The 25,295-nt window shown below is 55.9% G+C and overlaps 1 protein-coding gene across 3 annotated transcripts; it reads left to right on the top strand.

The window, feature by feature from the left end:
* Positions 1–1,750: 1,750 nt before the first annotated feature.
* Positions 1,751–25,041, top strand: KRT80 (keratin 80). Of its 3 annotated transcripts, none has more exons than XM_002823253.6 (9): positions 1,751–2,439; positions 8,453–8,661; positions 13,061–13,121; positions 13,416–13,511; positions 20,266–20,430; positions 20,867–20,992; positions 21,619–21,839; positions 22,322–22,377; positions 22,513–25,041. In XM_002823253.6, exons 1-9 carry the CDS (start codon positions 2,140–2,142, stop codon positions 22,635–22,637), a joined length of 1,359 nt encoding a protein of 452 aa, XP_002823299.2. In that variant the 5' UTR covers positions 1,751–2,139; the 3' UTR covers positions 22,638–25,041. The 3 variants fall into 3 exon arrangements, with proteins under 3 accessions (XP_002823299.2, XP_002823300.2, XP_009246026.3); XM_002823254.6 differs by having other exon boundaries at positions 1,762–2,439; positions 22,478–25,041; XM_009247751.4 differs by lacking the exon at positions 1,751–2,439 and having other exon boundaries at positions 8,342–8,661; positions 13,061–13,511.
* Positions 25,042–25,295: the final 254 nt, after the last annotated feature.

Genomic DNA, 25,295 nt, shown 5'->3' with positions numbered 1-25,295 from the left:
TGCAAGAAAAAGGCGTTCGGCTCCAAGAGAATTAGGTGACGGGGCTGCCCTAAACTGCGCCCCAGACAGTAAGAAGGCAGCTTCCTTCTCTAACCCGCTACCCTTTCTAGGGGTCCCAAAGCTTAGAGGCTCAGATTAAAGAGCTCCTCACCCCAACTGTCCAGGTTCCCATCCATCATAATCGTGTGGCCTTAGACTAGACACTCCAGCCCCCTGAGCCTCCTCCTCTGTCAACTGGAGTGATGAGAATTAAAGCATCCACCTCAAGTGGTGGTTGTCAGGATTGAGGAGCTAATTCCTGCAAAGCATCTGGGACATATCTGATGTATCAGCTGTTATTCTGGCCTCGGCAGAGCCCAGACGCCACTGCTGCCCCCTCCCTTCCCCACAGAGCACACAGGGGTGACAGGGTGGGGGGTAAGGTGCTGTGCTTGACCACATGCCATTCGGATACCAGGCCAGAGTGAGGACGGTGGGAGGCCAAGGTGGCCCCGCACGTGGGTGTTGAGTGGGGAGCGCGGCGCACGTCAGTCACCCACCAGTGCCTCGCTACCCTACCCAGCACCAGATCCTGGGATCAGCCTCAGGATGGACCCGTGGCCTCTGGACAGCGTCCTGTGCCCTTGTGAGCCAGAAGTGCCTAGTGTGTGAGAAAGATGTCTGCCCTGGAGGCGGAGGCCCAGGGTCCGCGATGTGACTGGCAAATGGTTCTCCCCCCCTCAGGGGCTCTCTCTTCCTCTGGGCCCAGAGGGGGCTGCTACCCCTTCTATCTCTGACCATCTGTGATTCTCCCAGACACGCTCCTCTCTCTGCTCTGGCCCCTGCCACCCAGAGCAGGGATGAGCCAGGTCCAGGAAAGACATGCAGATCCAGCCACCAGGGCCAGAACATCAGGACCACCAGGCCAGGAAAGGAGACGCAGGGCTGGGAGAGCTGGTAACCCCCTGGGGTGGAAGAGTGGGGTCTCAGGAACTGTGGGAAGGTAGGCGTTGCCCTGGTCTGGGTGGGCCTCTGCTGCCCCGTCAGAGGCTCTGTGGGGGCAAAATGGGGTCTTTTCTATTTCTACTTCACAGATGGTGTAAAAGAGGTCAAAGGAGGCAGAGAAGAGAAAGAAGAGTGGGGAGGAAAGAGTGTGAGGAAGGCAGGGATTCTCATTGCCCCAGAGCAGAGCTGCATTCAGCCATACCCATCGCCCCTGCTAGACTCAGCGCCCGGAAGGCAGCACCACTGATTGAGGCCAGCTTTGTCCCCTGTCCTCTACCAAGTGCTTTGCACATGCTACCTCCTGTGAGGTGGGTGTTTTCATCCCCACTTTACAAATGAAGACAAAAGTCAAGTAACGTGCCTGAGGTCACATGAGTGGTGAGCAGCCCAGCTGAGTCTTGAACCAGGTCTCACATTTCCAATGCTGAGAGCTCCTTGGCCTTGACCATCTATGTCCTCCCAGCCTCTGAGACAGTGGGGTGTACATAGTAGGTCCTCAATCAATGCTAGTTAAAGTGAAGGAAGGAAGGGAGAGGGGGTAGAAGGAAGGGGGAAGATAAGCCAGGGAGACTCTTTGGCAGCCAGAAAATAAATAATAAGTGCTGTTTTCCAGTGCCAGGCTGGCACGGTGCCCAGAATAGCTGCCCTACACTCGGGAGCTCAAGGCCTACGCTTGCCTCATCTTTTCCAGAAGTATGTGAGCCCAGATACGTCAGCCTTCAAGTATGCAGTGAGGTCTGCGGTTAGGCGCTCTCTCTTCTCTCCTGCCTCCTTGAATGGCCTTCCTTTTGCCAACTCCCCACCCCCAACCCACCTGGCCAGTCCAGCCTTGGCCCCCTCCCCAGAGCTAGGCCTGCTTTCTTTGGGGCAGGGGGCTGTGGACCAGCCCCCTAAGCAACGCAGATACCTGTTAGGAGGGAGACCTACATGCTGCTGGGGGAGGGGCGGGAGCACCCACATCATCCGACAGGTTGGTCAGGCTGGGAGGCGGCCCGCCCTCCTGCAGCTAATGAGCACTGTGCAACAGGTGTCTGCTCCTCAGTCCCCAGCCTGCCCCAGCTGTGACCAGAGCAACCAGAGCCCGCCACCCGACGCAACCCCAGGCTCACTCGCTCACCCACCCCCCGGGCCCTCCTGCTTCCGGCCGGGGGCGCCATGGCCTGCCGCTCCTGCGTGGTTGGCTTCAGCAGCCTCAGCAGCTGTGAGGTGACCCCGGTGGGCAGCCCCCGGCCTGGAACCTCGGGATGGGACAGCTGCAGGGCCCCCGGGCCGGGCTTCAGCTCCCGCAGCCTCACAGGCTGCTGGTCGGCTGGCACCATCTCCAAGGTGACTGTGAACCCCGGCCTGCTGGTGCCCCTGGATGTCAAGTTGGACCCCGCTGTTCAGCAGCTGAAGAACCAGGAGAAGGAGGAGATGAAGGCCCTCAATGATAAATTTGCCTCCCTAATTGGCAAGGTGAGCACAAGTAGGGGGTCCCAAACATGAAGGGCTGCCAGGCCCGGGCAGGTAGACGAGCTCTGTGTTTCCCTGAGCATCGATCACCGCGCCCCACCCCTGCACCCAGCCAATGGCGAGACGGCACTGCTAACCTGGCAGCCTAGCTCTGAGCAGAGGCTGGGGGAGGGAAGTCCCTGATCCATCCTGGCATGTGGGGAGAAACGGACCCCAGGATGGCCTTTGAGGGATGTGTTGATAATAACATGCTGCATGACCTGGGGTAACCCACCACCCAGGCAGGGACTGGGGAGGACCACCTAGTGTGGCCAGGGGTGCCCTCTCGCAGGAATGGCTGATGGAGGCACGCTCTGCGGTCCTACTCTGAGGCAGGTGGACAGGGGAGATGGCCTCCCAGGCTCCACGCTCCTGTTTATCCCTCAAGCCTCTGGTCCCGCAGCATCCCTCTCAGCTGCCCCAGTCAGAAAAGCCAGCAGGGTGGAGGGTGCGTGTGGGGCTGCTAGAAGGAGGCTGCTGCCCAGACTGCTGCAAGTGAGGGTGCAGCTCAGGTGTCAGGAGATAGGAATGTAGGGGACGATGCCTCGAGTCAGAACAGGGAAGCCAGCTGGGCCTTCCTGCACCCTGCGCCCCGCCTGACTGCGGGAGGTGCATCCTCGGCATCACAACCACACTTCCTAGACTCCACTGCCCATGGCCTGCAACAGGTCTGGGGCACTCGTGTCCATCTCTGCTCCCAGGGCAAGGGAGCTCCCAAGGAAGTCCTATCCACTTCCCAAATCTGTTCTTTACTCATCTTCTCCAAGAAACTCCTCCTGACTCTGCACCCTCCTGCACCCTCAAGAATAATCATGATAGTGCCAGCTGCCATTGGTTAATTGCTTAAGATGTGCCAGGCACTGTGCTGATGCTTTTCATGTTTATCTGTATTTCTCTCAACAACCTTATGAGAGAAGACAATTTTATGTCCATTTCACAGATAAGGAAAACTGTACATTTCTGACCCTGCCAGTAAACCAGAGGTCCAGCCTTCAGCCCCTGGCTCAGTCCTTGTCTGCTCTTGGCCTCTGAATCTGTGTTCCTCTGCATGTTGCTGGTCTCCCCCGTGAGGTGGGCGCTCACAGAGAGGGGCAGAGGGAAGGAGGTAACATGCATTGAGCATCTACTTGTGCCTCGCCCTCTGGAGGAATGTTGCAAATGCAATGAAATTCAAGCCACACAGCTACCCTGCAGTGGCTGTTATTTTCCCAACTGTGCAGATGAGGAAACTGAGGACCAGCAAGGCTAAGTGCCTTGCCCAGGATCACACAACCAGCAAATGGTAGTCTGGATTTGAACTCAGGTCTGTTGAGACACGAAGTCAGTGGTCTCTGTGGTGAGAATCTTTTCTTTCCTTCTTCCACTCATGTGCCTAGACCAGAGTTTCATCATCCACACCTGGGGTGCACCTGGGGTACCCCTGGGTACCCAGAGGGGAAGGACCACTGTCCACTGAGGCAGAGCATCCCTTCCCCCAGCCCTAGCTGCACAGAGCCCTGCATTGCTGAGCTGGTTCTCCCTCTAAGAGCAGCCCAGCTGCCCTGGGGAGGCAGGTCCCTAAAAAGCCACCTCCTCACCAAACCCAGTTTAATCCCTTAGAAGGAATGCTTCACTGAGCTATGGAATTTGGCTCAGATGGGTGGTTTTCTCCCTCGAACGCCAGCACTGATATCACCCTGTGCCACTGCCATGGGGATGGGGGCATATAAGCACAGAGAAGAGGCCCTCAGGGTTGGGGTCCTGTGCCCAGAGACCAGGACAATGCCCTTGAAGTTCTTTAGCAGATTTGGAGCCTCCCAACCCTTAGCCTTGACCTTGAGATGGGGTGCCCTTCAGGGTGGGACACAGGGAGCTGTGGGTACCGGCCGTTTGGGGGCCCTTGTTGCAGGGCCCCAAGGGGCCCCAGCTGACCCTTCAACTCTACAAAGATCTGTTAGCCCCACCCTCCTTGCCTCCTTGTGGAGGCTGTGAGGGCCCAGATGGAAGCAGGCAGTGGTTAAGATGTGAAATCTGGAGCAGCATTGCGGGGTTTAAATCCCGGTCCACCACTGACCAGCTGTGTTATCTCAGGCAGGTTATTTAACCTCTCTGTGCCTCAGCACACATTAGGTTAGCAGTCTCATTAGAATCAAATGGGAGAATTTTTGAAAAGCATTTAGAACATACCTGGTACATATTAAGTATATTATAACCGTTAAATAAAAAATTAAATAAATGGGCCTGGCCCAGGGAGCAGCTAGAACCCAGTAAGCCCCTTCCAAGCAGGAGCCTGGAGAGCAGGTGGGGAGAGGCTACCTGCCGGATAGAGGAGTGAAGGGACTCAGTGGGCAGGGGATATGGCACAGGGCCGTTGAGCAATTATGGACCCAGAGGAAGGCCCAGGGGTGAGACGCCATGACCAGTGGGTGGGGGCTCTGGGTAAAGAGAGGAGAGGGGTGGGGGCCCTCTGAGGAACTGAGAGGAACCAGGGAGCACTCAGGAGGAGCAGAGACTCTCAGGAGGTGGCAGAGGCTCTGGAACACTGTGGTTTCTTCCACTTGCTGGATGCGTTTTCTTGGGCAAGTCATTTACCCTCTCTGTGCCCCAGATTCCACTGCTCTGCTCTGCTCTGCTCTGCCAGTGGCCCTGAGCTCGTCCCAGTGGAAGGACTGGTAAGGCAACAGTCATGAGTTGAAGGGGGATGAGGAGAAGCAGTAGCAGCAGAAGAGGCCAGGGGGGGCAGGGAGGGGGCAAAGCCAACCTCCAGCAGAGGCTGCTAGCTGGGCTTCTTGCCTTCATGCACACACGGACAACAGAGGGGATGGAGAGAGAGGCAAGAGGCAGGACTGCCTGAGCTCATCCTGGGGAGGCTGTAAAGAGGGAACCCATGAGCAGTGGTAAAACGCCTGGAGACAGAGGGATGGAGACAATGTCTTCACCGAGGCCTGTGTGACCTCTGGAAGAGCTGAAGTCAGCCATCCCCCTGCCTGTATGCAGAAAAGCACAAACCAGCCACTGCTCATGAGTCTTTGAGGCTCCCTGGCCAAAGCCAATGTCTGGCTGAAGGCCGGGGATTCAACAGCCCCCGCTAAGGAACACTACCTGTGTGGCCCAGAGGCACTCCCCTGTAAGACCTGCAGCCTCTGGGATGTCCAGCCTGTCTCCCTCCAGGAGTTCCAGTGTAGGCTGCTCGGTTTCCCCTACAAAACAACATGCCTCTCCCCTAACCTCAGCCCCAAGCTGGCCCTACTTTTCAACTGGGCTTCAGTTTCTTCACCTGTAAAATGGAGAGGTCCCTACTACAGCTGCTACTGTATGATCTAAGGGCAGAGGGCCAGGCAGAACAGAGAGGAGGAATCAGAGGTGAAGGCTCGGCAGTCTTCCTGGGTTGGAGGCAATTCACCTGGCACCTCTCAGGGCACCAGGATTATCAGCCCTCCCTAGGTCCTTGTTCTGAGAGGGAGGAGCCTTTCTGCAAGGAAGTTCCCAGGTGGGGGATGAGTTTCCATCCCCACCCACTGAGACAACCAGAGACTCCCCCAAGGGCAGCAGAAAACAGGGGGCTGTCCCTAATCCCCTAAGACCACAAATGCCTTCTAGCTGGACTGGCTGGCCAAACGCATACCATGTCCCAGTGAGTTAGTGCTGAAGCATAGGGAATTGAGGTTAGACTGTAGGAAGAACTTCCTGGTGTGAAGATTTCTCTGCTACTCATGGGTGGAGGAAGGAGCCTCACATCTCTCCTCTCACTCCACCCTCAGTGTAAACATGGGGCTCCTGCTTGTCAAAACGGAGGCAAGGTGGAGTGAGCAGATAACTGCCCCCCCATCGCTCCCTCTCATACTCACAAGGCAGGGCAGAAACCCTCTTGACCTCCATCCCTACTGAACCTGTTTGGCTGTGAGTACAGCAGAGAGCAGGATTAAGGTTGGCTTCAAGCAGAACCTACCAGTACAGATACACAGGGGAATGGCAGCCCGCAAATACCGTCAAACGCCATCATCCAGTATTCCTGCTATGAATGTCGAAGGGTCGTCAGAGCACTTCAGGAAAAACAAGGACACCCTGAAGAAGCAGAGCAGAGAGAGAGGGGCTGGTCCCACCTGACCCTTCGGGAGCCCATGAAGGTGCAGAGTGGGCAGTGGCCATCAGATGGGGCTGTCTGGGAAGCCGGGCCACCAAGTTGCTTTGTGACCCTGGAGAAGTCACTTGACACCCCTGGCCTCCATTGCCTCCTCTGCAAATGAAGGGCCCAGCTCAGCTGATCCAAAAGGCTGCTGGCAGCTCTCGCAGGCTACGATTCTGGGAGCCTGGGACAGCAGCACCGGCAGTGGTGGGAGAAGGCCCAGCTACTCACCTGTGACCATAGGGAGCATCACTGGGCTGGTTATCAAAACACCCTCATGACAAACAACCCACACTGACGGGAGCCAGGCCCCAGCCAGGCCTCCAACCTCATGGCCTGCCCTCATGGCCTATCCCTGGCACCAAGGGAGTAAAGGCCCCAAGGGGGAGCAGATGGCTCCCAGTGTGATGGGGAAAGTGGTGGGTCAGGACAAGTGAGAAACAGGTAAACTGGGGGCCTTTCAAGATATGAGTCATGGAGGGCTTCCTGCAGGAGGGAGCTGGAAGAACAAATGGGGAGGAAAGGAGGACCTGGTGATGGGAAGGAGAGTAGAGAGGACAGGCAGGGTGGGGAGGAGGGAGGCAGGAGGAGCCCCAAGCTGAGCTGGGCTGGACTGGGTAGAAGGAAGGAGAGGACTGCGCAGGACCCTGCCAGCAAGAGGCATATGGTAGGCAGAGTCTGAGAGGCGCAGCAGGGCTCAGAGCCCTCCCAGGGTTTCACCTCGAGGCAAAACTGTCCCTAACTGGAGGCAGAAGCCAGCCCATGAAGGGTAGCTGGGATCCCAGGGCCCACAGTGACCAGCAACACACAGGACGCATGTGTCATAGTGATTAAAAGGTTCTAAACCCAAAGTGCCTGGATTCCAGGCCTGGCTCTGCCACTTGCTAATTTTGTGACCTTGGGCAAGTTCCATCACCTCTGGTTTCCTCGTCTGTAAAATACAGCTTATAATAGTACCCACCCATGGGGGTGCTGCAGGGATTTCATGGGTCAAGCATGTAGAGCAAGGCCTGGCACACAGCAGGGGCCACATGAGCACCTGCTATTGTTCCTATCCCAAAGCACATCCCCAGGTGTCCCCACAGTCTCATGGGGAGAGTGATGGGTGAGGACAAAGGAGGAGCAGCTAAACTGAGGGCCTCCGTGCTGGAGGGAAGAGGGGAGTCTTTCAACATGAGTCACAGAGGGCTTCCTGCAGGAGGGAGCTGGAGGAACAAATGGGGAGAGCAGAGGGCCTGGTGATGGGAAGGAGAATAGAGAGGACAGGCAGGGTGGGGAGGAGGCAGGCAGAGCCCCAGGCTGAGCTCGGCTGGACAGGGTGGAGGGAAGGAGAGGACCGCGCAGGCAGGTGTTATCATTCCTAACTTCTAGCTGGGGAAACTGAGGTTCAGAGAGGCTCTGTCGTCGAGAGGATGAGCACTTAAGGACAGTACTAACCAGGCCCTACCCTGCCGAGTTTCCAAGACAAGATGGGACCACGCTTGTCATGGTGGGAAGGGGGCAGATGGGCCTCTGACACCGCATGTTCCCTGGGGTCTCCCGCCCCAGCCCCAGGCAGGCACGGAGAGCCTGTCGCATGCTTGGCACTCTCACACCCTCATCCCCCCTTCCTCTGCCAGCCCTGCCCTGCCCTCACCTGGAAACCTTTGCTAATTGGCTCCACCTTGCTCTGATCCTGTCCTTATCTTACCATCATCAGTTTTAACAATCAGTCATTGGAGGTGCGTTCTGCTGAGTGAGGGCCCTGGGTGGCGTGCATAAATGAGCTGCCACTTCCCAGGGAGCCCTCCGCGGGCTCTTGCTGGTCAGCCCGGGGCCTCAGCCCCCGACTGGTCCACACCTGACCCATTCGCCGCCTTCCTGCTCTCCCAGGTGCAAGCCCTGGAACAGCGCAACCAGCTGCTGGAGACACGCTGGAGCTTCCTGCAGGGCCAGGACTCAGCCATCTTCGACCTCGGGCATCTCTATGAGGAATATCAGGGCCGGCTGCAGGAGGAACTGCGCAAAGTGAGCCAGGAGCGGGGGCAGCTGGAGGCCAACCTGCTGCAGGTGCTGGAGAAGGTCGAGGAGTTTCGAATCAGGTACGTAGAGCCCCATAGGAGCCATGAGCAAGGCCTGAGGGCTGGGACCAAGCTGTGCTCAGATGGGAGGCACTTAAGCCAGAGAAAGAGGAAAGATGTTCTGGAACATTTCTTTACCTGAGACATTTATTGAGGGACTGGTATGTGCCAGGCAGTATTCTAAATACTGAGGATATGGCTGTGAACCTACAGCCGCCCCCTCCCTAATAGCGACCCTTACAACAAAGTCAATCTTGTGCTGGCTCCCAGCTAAACCCTGTGCCTGCTGGCCCTTGGGCATCATCATAACCCACAGCCCCTGCCTCGAGCAGCCGTCCTCTTGTACCTATGGACACACTTGCTCTTGTCCACATGTTGCTCTGGCAATGGGAAATTACGTCACTAGCTAGAACAGATGGGTTTCTGTTTTAGATGTGGCTTTAGATTTTGATCTCGATTGGGTTGGAAAGGAGAGGAAAGCCACCAGGAAGCAGGCAGGGGATGGAAAGAATGGGTTTTATTTGAATAAAGAAGCAATGCATGCCAGACATCAAGGTAGACTTGGAACGAGACAGATAAGGAAAACAGCCCCAGTATGCAAGGTGCCTTTACAACTTAGTGGGGCAGACAGACATACAGACAGACAAACAGTTACTGGGCAGTATATCCCAGCATTTATGGGCCCAGGCTTGGGCATTAGACCAGGATGAAGTTTAATCTTCACCCTCACCCATCACTAGCTTTGTGACCTCCAGTAAGTGGCTTAATATCTGAACCTCAGTTTCTTCCTGTGTGAAATGGGAATGATTATGGTTGATGCCAATCTAAAGTAGGTATCTAACCTGAGGAGGAAGTTGAGAGTGTGGCATGGTGACTGGCAGTTATAAATGGCAGCTTTTCTATCCCTAGAAGGCTGAAGTTCCCGGCACACAGCTGGTCTTTGACACAGGTTTGCTGACCTGAATTGGCCAGTCTAAAAGGGAAGGCTGGTCACTCAGGCTGCTTAGAGGAGAGGTGACCCTCTCTGGTCAGGTGGTGGGCTGGGCTTCAGGAACAAGGAGCCTGAGGCAGAGGAGAGCGGCTGTGCCCCTGCACCCACCTCCTTGGGTCTGGTCTCCTTGCAAGGAGACCTCCAGCCAGCGTGAGGGGAGGACAGGGCAGGCTGAACCCCTGGTCTCCCCTTCTGTAGTGCTGCGGCCCAGCCCCAAACCCTGCCAATCTGAGGTGAGACCCACAGCCATCCAGGCAGGCTGGAGGGTGGAGAGCACCTGTCCTGTCCGGTAGTCCAGAGACCTGGGCTGTGGCTGAGTTTACCCATTGCCTCCCCCCAGCCCTGCCCTCCCAGGCCTAGGGAAACACACAGGGCATCTGACCGCCCCTCCCGAGAGGCCCAGCTTCCTAGCACCTGACCATGACCGGGCAGTCAGGGCAGCTCACCAGAATCTGTGACCCACTTTCCTGATCCCTAGTAGATCTTTGGCCCTCAAAGGATCAGAGAATGCCAGAGCCAGAGGGAGCCCTGGATCCTCCTTTTACAGGGAAGGAAACAGGCCCAGAAAGGGCAGGGCTTGTCCTCAGTTACACAGCCTTGCATGCTAAGTCCCATCCCTAACCCCAGCCAGCCACTGGCTAAGGCTGCTCCCACGAGCTCCGCCAGATCACGTCCATGGAAGCACTTTGTAACTGGAAGTTCTATACACACACTACCTGTTGTTTTAATCTGGCTCAGCCCCCTCATTTGGCCTGTCGCCTGGTTTCTATCCGCCTGCTACCTGACTCTACTGCTTAGGCTGAGCCTCTCTTCCTCTCTCTGGGTAGGGAACCCACCCGAGTTGGGAAGGAGAGACTGGGCAAACAGCCTGGCTGGAGGGCTTCTCGATCTTCAGGCCAGAGCCAGGGGAGCTACAGCCTGGCTGTGCAGAGCCTAGGGCCCCCAGGAGCCAGGAGACGCCAGGCCAAGCCCCGATAGGGAAGGGCTGTGCCCTGTCTCTACGGAGCCGATGAGATCAGCCTCACTCCCAGAAATAAACAAGTTGGGGGGGTGGTGCTGGTGTGACGAGCTAAAAAAGGCCTGAGAACGGGTTTGGGAGCTGGTGGCTGACAGACTGGCAGAGGATTGGGAGTGGAATAGGGGACCTAAGCCTCTATGGGGATGGAGACTTCCGAAGGCTTTGAGGTAGCAGAAACCCCAAGGATCAGCAGTTTAGCCTTCCTATTTACTAAGAACAAAGCAGAGGTCCAGCGAGGGGAAGCAACTTGCCCAAGGCCACACAGCAAGTGACTCAGGGATGCCACATACAGCTGTGCAAACTGTGCGCTGCACAAGCGTGCGTGATTCAGGCGGTGGATAGGGACTGAAATCCAACCAAGCATCAGGCCATGCAGGCTGGTACCAGGTCAAACAGCCCGTGAGGAAGGGGGCTTTTTTCTAATTGGCACAAAGGCTGGAGATGAAAGAGTATTGGTCTTAAGGGGACTGGCTCCAGACTGGAACCCAGCGTCCAGCCGCAGCCCAACGTTCTCCTCTGTCCTCTCCCCTGGGGCTCAGGGCTTGCTCCCACCCCACCCACAAAGCACACCTAGAGGTCCAGGGTCAAGGCAGACCTGGCCGGCCTAGCCAGGATACCGTGAGGATGCCCCCTCCAGTCCCCTGACTCCAGGTGTCCTTCTCTGCCAGAGGGGGTTTCCCAGGGCAACTGCCAGGCCAGCTGTCTCCCTCAACTCACCCTACTTATGTCCCCCCAGGCAGGGTGGGTGGCGGAGAGGCACCTGTGCTGTGTCGCGAGGCTTCCTGAGGCCGAAGCAGAGGGGCTGAGCCCCAGCAGGTGCTGCCCCCCGCTGCAAGCACTCTGTGAATTGCCCCCATTTAATCATCACAGCATCACTATAATCGTGGCTGAGGCACACAGGAACTCACCCCAGGACACAGCTGGTTAGCAAGGAAGCCAGGATTTCAGCCCAAGTAGCCTGGCTCTGGTCCCCTTGCTTCAGCAGCACACTCCAGGAGCCCCCAGTCCTTCCTTGAGCCTCCATTTCGTCATCTGTAAAATGAGACCAATGGGACTTCCCTAGCTGGGTGCTCTGAGGGCCACAGGAGAGAGTGCAGGTGAAGCACTCAGCACCTGCTATTCCCCACTGAAGTCCACTTTAGTTCTCTCTGGGGACGCCTAGACAGCAGAACATTCTCCCCGGCCCGCTCCTCTGCCCCGCCCCCAGGACCTGGACCATCAAAGCCCCTAACAGACTCTTGGCAGCCAAGGCAGTGGCCAGGGAGGGTGTGGGCCCCTGGTACACTGAGACCAGAAACCCACGTGCCCTGCCATTGGCTCCACGCCCCTCAGCTCCTCGGGTGGGCTGGTGGGAAAGAAGAAGGCATGAGGGGCGCCAGATACAGCCAGCTCAATGGGTGATGAGTGACGCGGCCCTGCTGGGAGGCCAGGACCTGAGGTAGGCAAGCGGCTGTAATTAGAGCTGCCAGTGATTCAGGCATTCCCCGAATAGGAGGGAAAAAAACAGAAGCTGCTGAATCCCCACAACCGCTGGGGCCAGCGAGAAGTCTGGAGCCAGCAGACACCCACCCCGGGGCTAAGACAAATGTCTTGACTGGAGGAAGAGGGTCGGGCCAGGGATCTGGGGGTCCTGTCCTCCCCACCCAACGGTGTCCTTGTTCCAAACCCAAGGTGGGAGCGAGTAAGAAGTCCAAACTGAGAAGAGCGTTATTGCGCTTTGTTGAGTATGGCTATGCGGCCCGTAGCTGGCTGTCACTGCGTCAGGGGTGGGTTTGTCAGTCCCCTGTTCACGTGGGCACACGCCTACCCCTTACAGGCAGGAAGCCAAGGGAGGACGGGTGATGCAACTTGCCCAAAAACACACTGAGGGTCCATCTGACAGCAAAGTTCACACTCTTTCCAGCCTCCCTTTGGAGGGAATGCAATGGGATGGTGTCCTACTGGCTCGCAAAGCAGAGGGGTGGTGGCTGGGGCTGCAGGGAAGGCATGGAGGTGGGAGAGGTGAGGTGTGAGCAAGATGCTCCCAGCGGACTTGAGTGAACCTGAGATTGTCAGGGAAGGAGGTCAGGTAAAGATGAGGGGACAAACTGCCAGGGTGAGGGGCTGCACAAGCAGGGAGGCCTCCTGGAGGGGAGTGGGTGTGGAGCAGATCCAGGAAAGGGCAGAAGCCGCTGGGAGAGGACTGTGTCATCAGGAGGGAGAGAGGAATGCGGAGCCAATGCCAGGAGGTCGGGGGGAGAGAGAGAGGATGTGTCATAGAAGATGCAAGAGGGAGAAGAATGGGCTGCTTTTCTTTAATTGGCAAAGAGACCCCAAGTGGGATAGCACAGGCCCTGAGCCCCAACCAAGGGGAGTTCACCAGGCACAAGCCCCCACCACATCCAGCTGAGCAACCCCTCTCTCCCTCCCAGGTATGAGGATGAGATCTCCAAGCGCACAGACATGGAGTTCACCTTTGTCCAGCTGAAGAAGGTAGCCTGCCCAGCCTGCCCCAGGGGCTCCTTCCTCATGGGCCCTGGGCCCTCTTTCCCTCCAGATATCCTACTCTCCTTTATGCCCAATCAAAGCCCTCAGAGGTTTAAGTCCCAGGACCAACAGACAGACAGGGAGATACCCGCATCCCCATCCAGCTCCTTTTTCGAGGCTCTGAGCCAGATCTCCTCTGGAATCACCCCCACTCTCACCCAGGAGGCAGCCCCCCAGCCCACTCCTGCCCTGGGACCCTCCATTCCCTCTCCCACCGCTCACCACTGCTCCCAACCCCAGGACCTGGATGCAGAGTGTCTTCGTCGGACTGAACTGGAAACCAAGTTAAAAAGCCTGCAGAGCTTCGTGGAGTTGATGAAAACCATCTATGAGCAGGTGAGTGAGATGGGGCCAGTGTCCTGCCAAGCCCAGAGCTGGCTGGTCCATGGGTAAAGGACACAGGGGAAGCACAGCCATCCAGTGCGGCATGGAACCTCCAACAGTCACTTACGATTTCCAGCTCCAGCATAATAATTTCCTAAACCCCTTCCTGTGATGGTGTCAATAACCCTGCACGACCCCTGGCCATTCATCTCATGGAGCATGGGCTGGTTCCCCAAAGGCCACTGTTTCTGGAAGAACTGTATCTTTATGTGCTAGAGTACTGAGGGCATGCGGGGCACCAGGTACCTCGGACAAGGGTCAGGAGGCTGACCTCAGTGGCATGGAACCCAGGGGTCTGGAACGAGCATTCTGATTGAACTGATCTCTCCCTAATTCCTGCAGCCTAAACCACAGCACCCACAGTGATAGTTCTGATAGGCCTGCCTTTCCCTCTTCCCCATTTTTGGCTAATGACCTAGTAAATGGAGACAGAGGAAACATTCGCATTTGTTTCCCAAGTCCTCAGTGGGGCCTAGTGTACAAGGGCCCATAACAGCATAGCATGCATCAGCGCAGCCATTAGATGGGCATGGCCACTGGCTTCTGGACACCACTCCTCCATGACAGCTGCTGACTCCTAGGCACCCTTCAGGGTATGTGTCCTCCTCTCCACACTGCTTCTTTCAGGGGTGGGGAGGTTCAGGGGTGACACTCCTGAGCTGAAGTCCCTTCCACAGAGGTTATCCCACAGAGGTTGGGGATAACAGGGCTTGCCTGCCTAAGTGCTGCACACTGCTGGCGCCAAGCTATGGCAGTGCAGCCAAGGTCAAGGCCAAGATCAAAGTCACCACCACAACTTACAGATTCTGCTAAAATGGCCCTATGATCTGCTGACCGCAGCTTCATGGCTGCATCCTGTGGAAAGGAAGACCGGGCCTCATGGCCCATACTCCCTTCCAGCAGTCCCAGCTGCCAGCTGGGGCCTCCGTGGAACTGAGTCTTGTTTGTGGCCATGAGATGTAGCATAGCAGAGAAAACAGCAAACCCTTGGGAGCAGCAGGAAGGCAGCCCTCCCAGGCAGTCCGCTCTCCCCACGGCCCTGAAAAGCTTCCTGGCCCTAGCAAATCCCCCCACAGCCAGGCCAAGTGCTGTGGGGCTGACCACGGCACCATGCCCACTGGCTGGGTGGGAACTGGGCTAAGGGCTCCTCTGCCCAAACTCATTGTGGGCTAGTGCAGCCCAGGCAGGCATCAGCAGGGCCATCTCCCATCTCCACTGGGCTGGATCTCTGCCACCCTTGGGCCTCCACCCACTCGTACCGCCTCTAAGAGGCTGAGCCCATGGGTGAGTGCAGATTCTGCCAAGCCTAGGTGGAGTGCAGATTCTGAAACCCAAGCCCAGGGTTTTCTCCACCTGCTCAGTGATGTCTCGGCAAGCTCAGAGCTCAATCTTTAAGCCAGGATGCAGACTCTGCAGCTGTAGAGACATAACTGGAAGAAGGCTGGGCATAACAAGTGATATTCCTGAGCATTGCCCAGTCGCACCCCACAACACTTCTTGGCCCCTGCCCCAGTAGCCAGGCCTGTGGGTTCCCTTTGGATTTTGCAGTCCTTGGGCCCCAATCCCAACTTGGCCTTTTTTTTCACTATTTCTGTAACTTTAGGCAAGTTTTTTCTCGTCTCTGTGCCTTAGTGTCCTTATCTGTAGCATGGAGAGAGTAACAGGACCAGCCTCATAGGGCTGTGAGGAGGACTCAGCCCACTCATTCATTTAACAAATGTTTATTGCATGCCTACTAAGTGCCAGGCACTGATACCACAGCCTGGGCAAGGTCCCTTCTCTCAAGGACGGCATGACTTAGCTGAGAGAAGTCATAAGCAAGTCAGCAAATATCTGGACAAGATGGCTTCACAGGGTGACAGATTCTGGGATGCAAAGAAACCGGGTGCTGCGCTGGAGCTGGAGGGAGGGGAAAGCCTCAGAGCCCATGGGCAGGGCCTCTCAGGGGCGGTACCCTCCCTAAGAGTGGCAGAGATCCAGCCCAGTGGAGACTGCAGATGGCACAGAATTGCTATGCAAAGCCCCTAAGGCAGGAGGGAGCCTGGCGATTAAAGAAAAAGAAAGAAGCCTCTGGTCAGAGCACACGGGGCAGGGTGGGAGCTTTGGGTCAGAGAGCTCCTCACAGGGTTGGCTCACAACTTGGACCTCATTCTGAGTGTGACAGGCAGCCTCCGGTGCGCACTGGGGCGGGGCAGCACACAGTGGGTTTCAGGTGTGGTTGTACTATCCTGAGCCTGCCATGGAGAAGGGCCTGCAGTGAAGGCAGTAGGGGCCAGGGCACCACAGCCGTTATTATTACTTTGGGAAAGAACAAGATGGGGTTGATATTGGAGGTTTGCCTTTCTCTCCATACACTGCTGCAGGCTAAGAGGGCAATGCTGACTCTTTGCCAAAAATATTCCCCACACCAGAGGGTGTCTTAAGTCAGTGCTGTCTGATAGAAATACAATGTGAACTGCATATGTAATTTTAAGTTTTCTAGTTGCCACATTTTAAAATAACAGAAAAAAATAATTTTAATAATATATTTTATTTAGCCAAATATATCCAAAATATAATTATTTCAACATCTACCTCATTGGACAGAGAAGCTCTGAGTAAAGACTGTGCCAGCCACACCTGCCTCAGGTGGAAGAAAAACCTGGCAGAAAACGAGTGGCCCAGGAGGCCCCGATACTCTAGTTTCAGCTTTGGAGCAGACACCAGATCAGAAATATAGGCTCACCCCTGTGTCCCAGAAAACAGCCCTCTCGTCTCTCCAAAACACATGTATGTGTGCACATACACACACGCGCGCACACACACACACACACACACACACATGGCCAAGATACATTCTGAAAAGCCCTTCCAAGCCAACTGAGCAGGAGCTCATGGCCATGATCTGCTCAGGCCTCATCTACTGCAAACCCTCTGCCTCTCTCCTCTGGGGGCACAGGCTGGAAGGGTCCCCCGCAGTTTCTGAGACACAGTCCAGCTCCCAAGTGTGTTTGGGGCCTGGCTGCATCCAGTTGGAATGCCACCTACCCCACCCCTACACTCTGGCTCCAGGGAAATTAGCTGTGGAATCTGCTGACAACCCCCTGCAGCCAGGCACACCTGGAGGGAGGCCCATCCCTGCAGAGAAAAGCCAGTGCTGCCTAAACTTTTGCATGGAGGCTGCCCCAAGAATAGGCTGCTCTGCCCCTGAACACTTTGTCCCAGCTTTATCACTGTTACCAATTACCATAATACAGAATCCTTAACTACTGTTTAGTGAGCACCTAATATATTCCAGACTCTGTGCTAAGTGTTTTCCAGACTTAATCTCAGTTAATCCTCAGGACAACTCTATGAAGTAGGGATAATGATTAAGAGAGCACAGATTTTGAACAGCTTGGATTTGAATCCTGGTTCAGTAACTGTGGGAACTGGAGCAGGCTATTTTATCTCTATATGCCTCAATTTCCCCATCTATAAAATGGGGACAATAATAGCATCTACCTCACTGGGCTGTTGTGAGGATTTGTTTTGTTAACATATCCTAAAATACTTACAACAGTAACTGACACATGGTAAGCATTCAATAAACATTATCTGTTTTCAGCTCTATAATTAGATCCATTTTACAGATGAGAAAACCAAGGCTTAGACACATTTAAAAACTTGACCAGGGTTACTCAACTAATAAGAAGTGATTGGCCGGGCACAGTGGCTCACGCCTGTAATCCCAACACTTTGGGAGGCCGAAGCGGGCGGATCACCTGAGGTCAGGAGTTCGAGACCAGCCTGACCAACATGGTAAAACCCCATCTCTACTAAAAATACAAAATTAGCTGGGCGAGGTGGCGCATGCCTATAATCCCAGCTACTTGGGAGGCTGAGGCAGGAGAATTGCTTGAACCCAGGAGGCAGAGGTTGCAGTGAGCCAAGACTGCACAATTGCACTCCAGCCTGGGCAACAAGAGTGAAACTCCGTCCCCAGAAAAAAAAAAAAAAGAAGAAGAAGAAGTGATAGTATTCAGTGTCCAGAGCCATTAGCGCTATATTTTACTCTCCAACACTGTTACCCCATAAGAGTCACTATCTACCCTGACGTGGGGAACACAGTGAGGGTGCTCACATGCACAGCAGCCTCCTAAGGGAAACCCTAAACTGTACTTCGGCTTAATTCTTAACCATTTGGAGGCTCACGTGCTCTCCAGGGGGCCCATCCCATGGGGCACCTCCACACCACACAAGCCCGAATTGTCATACTCTCTGCAGCCCAGCAGGGGCCTGCATGTCTGAACAGGTCTGCGGATGTTCTGAACGCTCCATTTCCTGCTTTTGTTTACCAAGCTCCTGCTTAGCCTGCCTCTTTCCAGAAAATGTCTGGCCAGTCTTTTCACCCTGACTGGGAAGTCCTGCTATAGTGCGTCCTCACAGTGCGCTGGCCTTTCCTGGGGCCACAACAAATGCCAAGTTAGGCCCTCGTGTAGAAGCACACTGGAGGGCTCTGAGGCCCCCCACACCCACTGATGCGCACAATGTGTCAACCAAAACAGCCTCAAAGCTGCAGCTCTGAAACTGTCCCCAGCCAAGCCCCAGCCAGAGTGCTGGTGCCACATGGGAAATGTTGGCTAGTGACTGGGACAGCAGAGGTGGGGCTGTGGTAACAATCAGTCTTATTCTGGCACGGGTTGGGCCATCAGCCTGCTTTTGCCCAGAGATTCTATTTTCATTTGAAGATCAACCAAAACCCCCAGCAGGAGACACCCAAGGGCAGCTGGCCACTGAGCTCAGGGTCCTGCCAGCTCCAGGGCAGAGACAGGCTGTCCCCCAGAGGGGCTTCCGAATGCCCGCCACTACCCCACCATCCTTGTCACCAGGAGGTGCTGGTGGGCAGAGTCAGTTCCCGGACAGGCCTTTGCGGCTGCCCACACAGCCCTAGCTGCCCCTCATCCCTGTCATCTACAGCTCAGAAGTCCAGCCTCCGCCTGAGACAGAAACCAGAGGACTCAGCACAAACTCTCCAAGCAGAAAGAGAGACAGAGGATCAGGAGGGGGCCCAGAGTCAGGAACCAGGGTCAGAACACAGTCAGAAACTAAAAAGCTGAGCCTGGATCCCAGCAGGCATCTGGGTGCACCGGCCAGTTTTCAGGAAATATTGAGGCTGGAAGAAGCACGTTGAACATTGGCACAGGGTACAACAATCAAACCCAGCTGTGTGGACTCTGCAAGGCAGACAGCCAGTGTGTTCAATAGGAACAATGGCAAAGAACAAAAAAGAGAGAAATGGAGATTACAAGAGACCTACAGACATATGGACCAACTGCAGTATACTGGCCTTGTTTGGATCCTGATTCAAACAAACACGTTTAAAAAATGATAAGGCGGTCAGCAAAATGGGAACGCGGATTGAAATTTGATAATTGAAATAGGGGTCAGGGTGGACTGTGAATGCCAGAAGGAGCACGATGTGTCTGCGCCCAACACCCACCTCCTGCCTGGCTCCCTCCCCGCCACCGACTCACTCAGTACAATGCTCGGTCAACTCCCCTTGCTCCTCCTTCCCACAGGAGGCCCTACCCTTTTCAGCATCTCCAGGGTAAGCAGCCCAGGGCCCTTTGCAACCTCTAGAGATCCCTGGTCCCACCTGCCTCCCTACACACCCCTGAGCATTCTGGCTAGAAAGCTGCGAGGCTGTGGGCAGGAAAGAAAGCTGGTCTGGGGCCAGAAAGACAATGAAGAAGGTGTCAGCCCCTTGTCTCCATCCGCTAAGGGAGCATCACAGCAGCAGCAGCAGGGGCTCTGGGACCCACCCTGCCACTCATCGCTGTCTCCACAACATCTTTGTGCCTCAGTTTCCTCCTCTGGGGCTGCAGCAGTGCCAGCCTGGTGAGGATGTGTGGAAAACGCTCAGCGCACAGTCCAGCCTGTAGGGAATTCCTCAGGGAATGGTGGGTTTTACCATTTCCAGAAGTCTCCAGGGATAGGAGGAGACGGTGAAAACATGGTGGTCATCCAGGCAATGTCCCTTGGCTAGAGAGGGAGCGGGCAGTGAGTCTCCAGGGGGACCCTGAAGTCAGAGTGCCGGAGGCTGCGCCCAGGCCCCTCACAGGCTGTTGGCTTTCAGCGGGGCCGGGAGAGGGGAGTACAGGTTTGTCAGCCTCCAGCCCACCCCACCCTTGTCACTCCCTGGCTTCCCTCCCAATATTTACCAAATGAACTGAGGCACTCCTTTCCCTGACGTGGGGGCTCAGAGATCCTGAGATGAACACGGCTCTGCCAGGCCCACAGGGAGTTCCTCGGCCAGTGGGAGAGGCAGAGCTGTACCCCACAGCACAGGAATAATGAAACGGTGAACAGAGAGGCCCAACTCACAGCCCCAGAGCCTGACTTCTCAGGCCCTTTCCCATCAGCCAGAAGGAGGCTATCCCTCCCAGGAGAGGGCAGGAGGGCAGGCAGTGGGGAAGCTTGCGGGGTAGCCTTTAGAACCAACAGTCCCAGCCTGCCCTCCACTCAGATAGGGGGACCGTGGGTGGGTGAGCAGTGGGCAGTGAGCTGTCTTCCCCTGGCTGGGGAGAAATGGCAGGGAGGCATTCAGCCTTCCATCATCTCTCCAGAGGGACAGGAAGGGAACAGCTCCACTCTCCACTCACCCCACGGACAAAGGGACTGTGTGGGGCTGAGGGTCCTTGTGCCCTCCCCACCAGCCCTGAGCCCCACATCTGTGCCCGGCCAGGAGCTGAAGGACCTTGCAGCACAGGTGAAGGATGTGTCGGTGACCGTTGGCATGGACAGCCGCTGCCACATTGACCTGAGCGGCATCGTGGAGGAGGTGAAGGCCCAGTATGACGCCGTTGCGGCTCGCAGCCTGGAGGAGGCCGAGGCATACTCTCGGAGCCAGGTGGGGCTGACCACACAGGGCAGGAGAAGCAGCCTGAACAGTTCTCTGGGTGGCAGGAAGGGCTGGACTGGTGATGGCTGAGGTTGCCTGCAGCTCTCTGTCCTGAAAGTCTATGAAAGAGGAATGGAGAAGCACAGGGACGGGGCGGGTGGGGGGAGACCACAGAAGCTGGTCTGTGCCCTCCAGGAGTTCAAGGTGGTGCTGTTATCAGCAATGCTAGGCCAGATGTGGGCATGGCCCGTGGGGCTCAGCTAGGGCAGCCAGGAGGAGACCACCCAGAAAGGGAGGTGGTAGGGGAAGCAGAGGGAGCCTGGCGTGGCGTGGTGGGCTGCAGAGCTGGAGATGGGATGGGGGATGCAAGAAAAAGCAGAGGCAGGTAACAGGTGCTGGGAGCGGCACTGAGCTGCCCCTCACTGAGACCTCCACGTACCTCCAGCTGGAGGAGCAGGCCGCCCGCTCGGCCGAGTATGGGAGCAGCCTCCAGAGCAGCCGCAGCGAGATCGCGGACCTCAATGTGCGCATCCAGAAGCTGCGGTCCCAGATCCTGTCTGTCAAGAGCCATGTGAGTATCTGGGGGGCGCGCCTGGGGGCGGGGAGGAGAGCAGGGAGACACACCGTCATGTGTGCTGAATACAGGCAAGACATGACTGAGTGATCCTGGGTGGGTCGCTTAGCACCTCTGTGCCTCATTTTCCTAATCTGCCAGATGGGATAATAGCACAGCCTCCTAAAGTAGTTATGAGGAGCTCTGCATACAAAAATACTCTGTAATCTGGTCAAGGCTACTGGAACGTTAGAAAGCCCCCACACTACACACACCCAGAGCCCACTGCCTCCCTCCTGGGAGCCCCCCACCAACGACACAGAGAGGAGGGAGTAGAGGCCTAAGTCACAGCTTCCAGCCAGGACAAACCTTCAGGGCAGGTGCTGCCCCATAAGGACAGCCGGGACAGGCTCCTTTAGTGGCTTGTGGTGCTCTCCTCTGGCCTTGAGAAGGTGCCTCTTCAGGTCTAACTGAACTCCCTCTTGCTGCATGGCAACCAGTTACCACACCCAGAAATGCCATTGCTCAGCCCTCCCTCCCCACACCCACACCCACCCTCACCAAGGACAGAGATGACTCCTGGCCCTGGCCCGCTCCTCCTTCCCCTGCTCACAGGCCCTTTCCCTCTGTCCTCCTGGCTGCAGTGCCTGAAACTGGAGGAGAACATCCAGACAGCTGAGGAGCAGGGTGAGCTGGCCTTCCAGGATGCCAAGACCAAGCTGGCCCAGCTCGAGGCCGCCCTGCAGCAGGCCAAGCAGGACATGGCGCAGCAACTGCGCAAGTACCAGGAGCTGATGAATGTCAAGCTGGCCCTGGACATCGAGATCGCCACCTACAGGAAGCTGGTGGAGGGCGAGGAGGGCAGGTGAGCGCCAGGGCTGGTGAGGAAGGCGCTGCAGGGGAAGGAGGGCTGGAGGCCCAGGCCTACACAAAGTCAGTTCTCCTTTCCAACATGATACAGTGAGCCTGCCAGGCCTGGGTTTAAGTCTTGGCTCAGTCACTTACAAACTGGGACCTTGGCCCAGTTCATTTCATCCTGTTTCCCCATCTGGAAAGTGGGCTGATCATAAACATGGTTCACCTGTGGCAGGGATGATTCATGTGATTACGCGTGCAAATGCCTGTCGAAACTCAGTGCTCAGTGCTATTAGCCATTTATGCCACTGAGATGGGACAGAGGCCCAGGAAGGACAAGTTGGCTAGCCGGGCCACACAACAGGGCAACCCCAGGGCTGGGAGTGACCACCAAGAACTGCCCTCCACTTGCCAGCCCCCAGGGGAGTTTAAGCCACAGGCTCTCTTCACATCCCATCATATCCCTCTCCCACCCCTCGCCCCCACCCCCAGGATGGACTCGCCCTCAGCCACTGTGGTCAGCGCTGTGCAGTCCAGGTGCAAAACCGGTGAGTCCTCTTGCCCCGAGAACCCACGGTAGGGTGAGGGTGAGGGTGTAGGGGATCATGATCCTAAAGGCATCATTTTAAGTGGCTCCCACACCTCCAGCCCCTTCCCTCCCCTACCCCTCATGTTCCCTGTAGCTGCCTCCAGGTCAGGCCTCTCCAAGGCCCCCTCCCGAAAGAAGAAGGGCAGCAAAGGCCCCGTGATCAAAATTACCGAAATGTCAGAGAAGTACTTCTCGCAGGAGTCGGAGGTCTCAGAGTAAGGCGGCTGGACCCCAGGAACCCCAAGGCACTCCGCTGCAGCAGGAGGGACTTAAGCTAGACTCAAGAAAGCAGCTTGGAGCCTCTAGGTTGAGAAGAGAGGCAAAACCTGATACTGAACTGAGAGGGGGGTTCAAAACTGACTGCTGTTTTGTGGGCTGCCAGGATGGGAGAGGAGCATCACCAGCTGCTCAGAGCCACTCCTGCTCCATATCAGTATCTCACAGTCCCATTGTTCCAACATTCTGGCCAGAGGTTTTCCTGATGGGTGAGCCGGAATTAGGGGTCAGTTTTGTCTCCACCTCCTCGCTCCTCTGAGGCTCCTCCTCCAGCATCGGGCTCTGCCAAGGCCCCTCTGACTCTTGCCCAATCCTTGACCTTGACTCCTATCTCAAGCCTTGCCTTGCCTCTGCCTCAGAACTGAGACTGGGACTGGCTCATCCACCTATGGGCGGGAGCCGAGGAGGACGGTGTGGGCCCTGTCCTGTATCTGGAATTCCTGGGAAGGCTGGCTGCTGAAGACCCTCTTGGCTTTCCCGTGCTCCTTGGGCTCCCCAGAGACCTGACAGTATTAGGGAGTGAAGGGAGGAGGGGCCCTGGCTGTTTGGGACCTAAGCCTAGGCCCCAGAGATCAGCCCGAACACCTGCATCCCTTCCTCCTCCCGTGGGTCCCTCCCAGTAAGCCATAGTCAGAACTGGACGGGCTGCTCCCAGCCAGCTCCCAGCAGCTTCTCTGGAAGCTGTTCTTGCCATAATCAACTCCCTGGGAGTGGAAGCCAGATGGCAGCTTGAGATTGGGCAGGAGCATTAGATCTTCCTTTCACCTCCCTGCCATGCTGGGGTCCTACCCAGCCTGGATCTGAGCTCTCTGCCCCGAGCCCAGGTTGTTCCCAGCCTGAACACCGGGCTTTGGTGCACCAGGCCCTGGAGACCCCTGGTCCCACCCCTGCCATGAAGCCCCAGGCCCACTTCTCAAGAATCTCACTTCTCAGGGCCTCTGTTCTCCTCTCCATTGGGCCAAATAGCCTGGCCCTCCCCTCCTTGGCATTCATGGAGGAGCCCAGGAACTCCCCACACCTACGGGGTTAGAGCTCCTCCTTTCTTCTCACTCCTTCCCCTTCCTCCCTCCATACCCACTCCCCCTGCCTCCAGCAGGCCAAGAAGAAGGCACAGTCCAGGCAAGTCTGGGAGCTTCCAAGCCCTTGAGGTCCAGCTGTGGGGCCCAAATGACAGCCTTACAAGGGCTCTACCAGAGAGGAAAATTCCACATCCCACCAGAAGACAGGAGTGTTGGCAGGCATACTGCTATCTCCTCCTCTTGGCTCTCAATGCTGAGGCTTGAGAGGCATCGCAGCGGCACCAGCCTCCCACTGCACAGCTTCCTTCCCTCCTTCTCTCTCCTCTCCCCTCCCTGCCCCTTGCCTCACCTCCTCTTCTAGACTGCATTAGATTCATTCATCTCATTTTCCAGGACATGCTGTCCAGAGGTCTGGGCCCATCCCAGGCCTCAAGGCCCTCCAGGCCTGTGGGGAGCACTGGAGGGTTACTGACTCTCTGGCCATGGGAACTCAGACATTCTCATCCCCGAAGTCCCAAAAGAGGGTGCTGATTGGTGCTTTTCTTCAGGCTCTTCATTGGTTTCCAAGGGAGCAAATCCTCAGTGGGGATACAAGATATATAAAGTATATATTATTTTTTCATAACTTATGTGGCTTTTAACTTATTGCTTCCCTTCCTGTTTCTGCATGATCAGTCTGTATGTACTATCTGGATAGATAACACATGCTCCAGCCACCTCACCTGATTGGCTATCTTGGGGCCATGTCCCCTTCTTGCTGCCACAGGATGAATAAAGTGTTGAGATTTGTCTACGGAGAAAGCTGTGTGTCTGTTTTTATCTCCCCTCTCAGGACCGGTCAGCCACTGGTCAATCAGGCTGACCATGGAATATTAGGAATTCTCCAATTAAGGGAGAAAAAGTCCAGGGACTTAGTTATATCTTCAGACCAGTGCAGCTGGGACACACAAAGTTCTCCTGTCTCACCATCTGATATGGTTTTGATGCTCGTCCCCTCCAAATCTCATGTTGAAATGTAATTACCAGGGTTGGAAGTAGGGCCTGGTGGGAAGTATTTGGATCATGAGAAAGGATCCTTCATGAATGGCTCAGCACCATCTCCTTTGTGATGAGTGAGTTCTCACTCAATTCACATAGATGTGGTTGTTTAAAAGAGTCTGAGACGTCTCCCCTCTTTCTTGCCATGTGATATGCCTGCTCCCCCTTCGCCTTCTGCCTTTACTGTAAGCTTCCTGAGGCCCTCACCAGAAGCTGAACAAATGTTGGTGCCATGCCAGTACAGCCTGCAGAACTGTGAGCCAAAATAAATGTCTTTTCTTTATAAATTACCAAGTCTCAGGGATTTCTTTCTTTTGTGTGTGTATGTGTGTGTCTGTGTGTGTGTGTGTATCTGTGTGTGTATGTGTGAGACAGAATCTTGCTCTGTCATCCAGGCTGGAGTGCAGTGGCTGGATCTCGGCTCACTGCAACCTCCGCCTCCTGGGTTCAAGCAATTTTCCTGCCTCAGCCTTCCAAGTAGCTGGGATTACAGGCACCCGCCACCATCCCCGGCTAATTTTTTGTATTTTTAGTAGAGATGGGG

The sequence above is a fragment of the Pongo abelii genome, chromosome 10, assembly GCF_028885655.2.
Source record: "Pongo abelii isolate AG06213 chromosome 10, NHGRI_mPonAbe1-v2.0_pri, whole genome shotgun sequence".
NCBI lineage: Eukaryota > Metazoa > Chordata > Mammalia > Primates > Hominidae > Pongo > Pongo abelii.
Note: the sequence above shows the minus strand (reverse complement) of the source record. Positions and strands in the feature narration are given on the sequence as shown.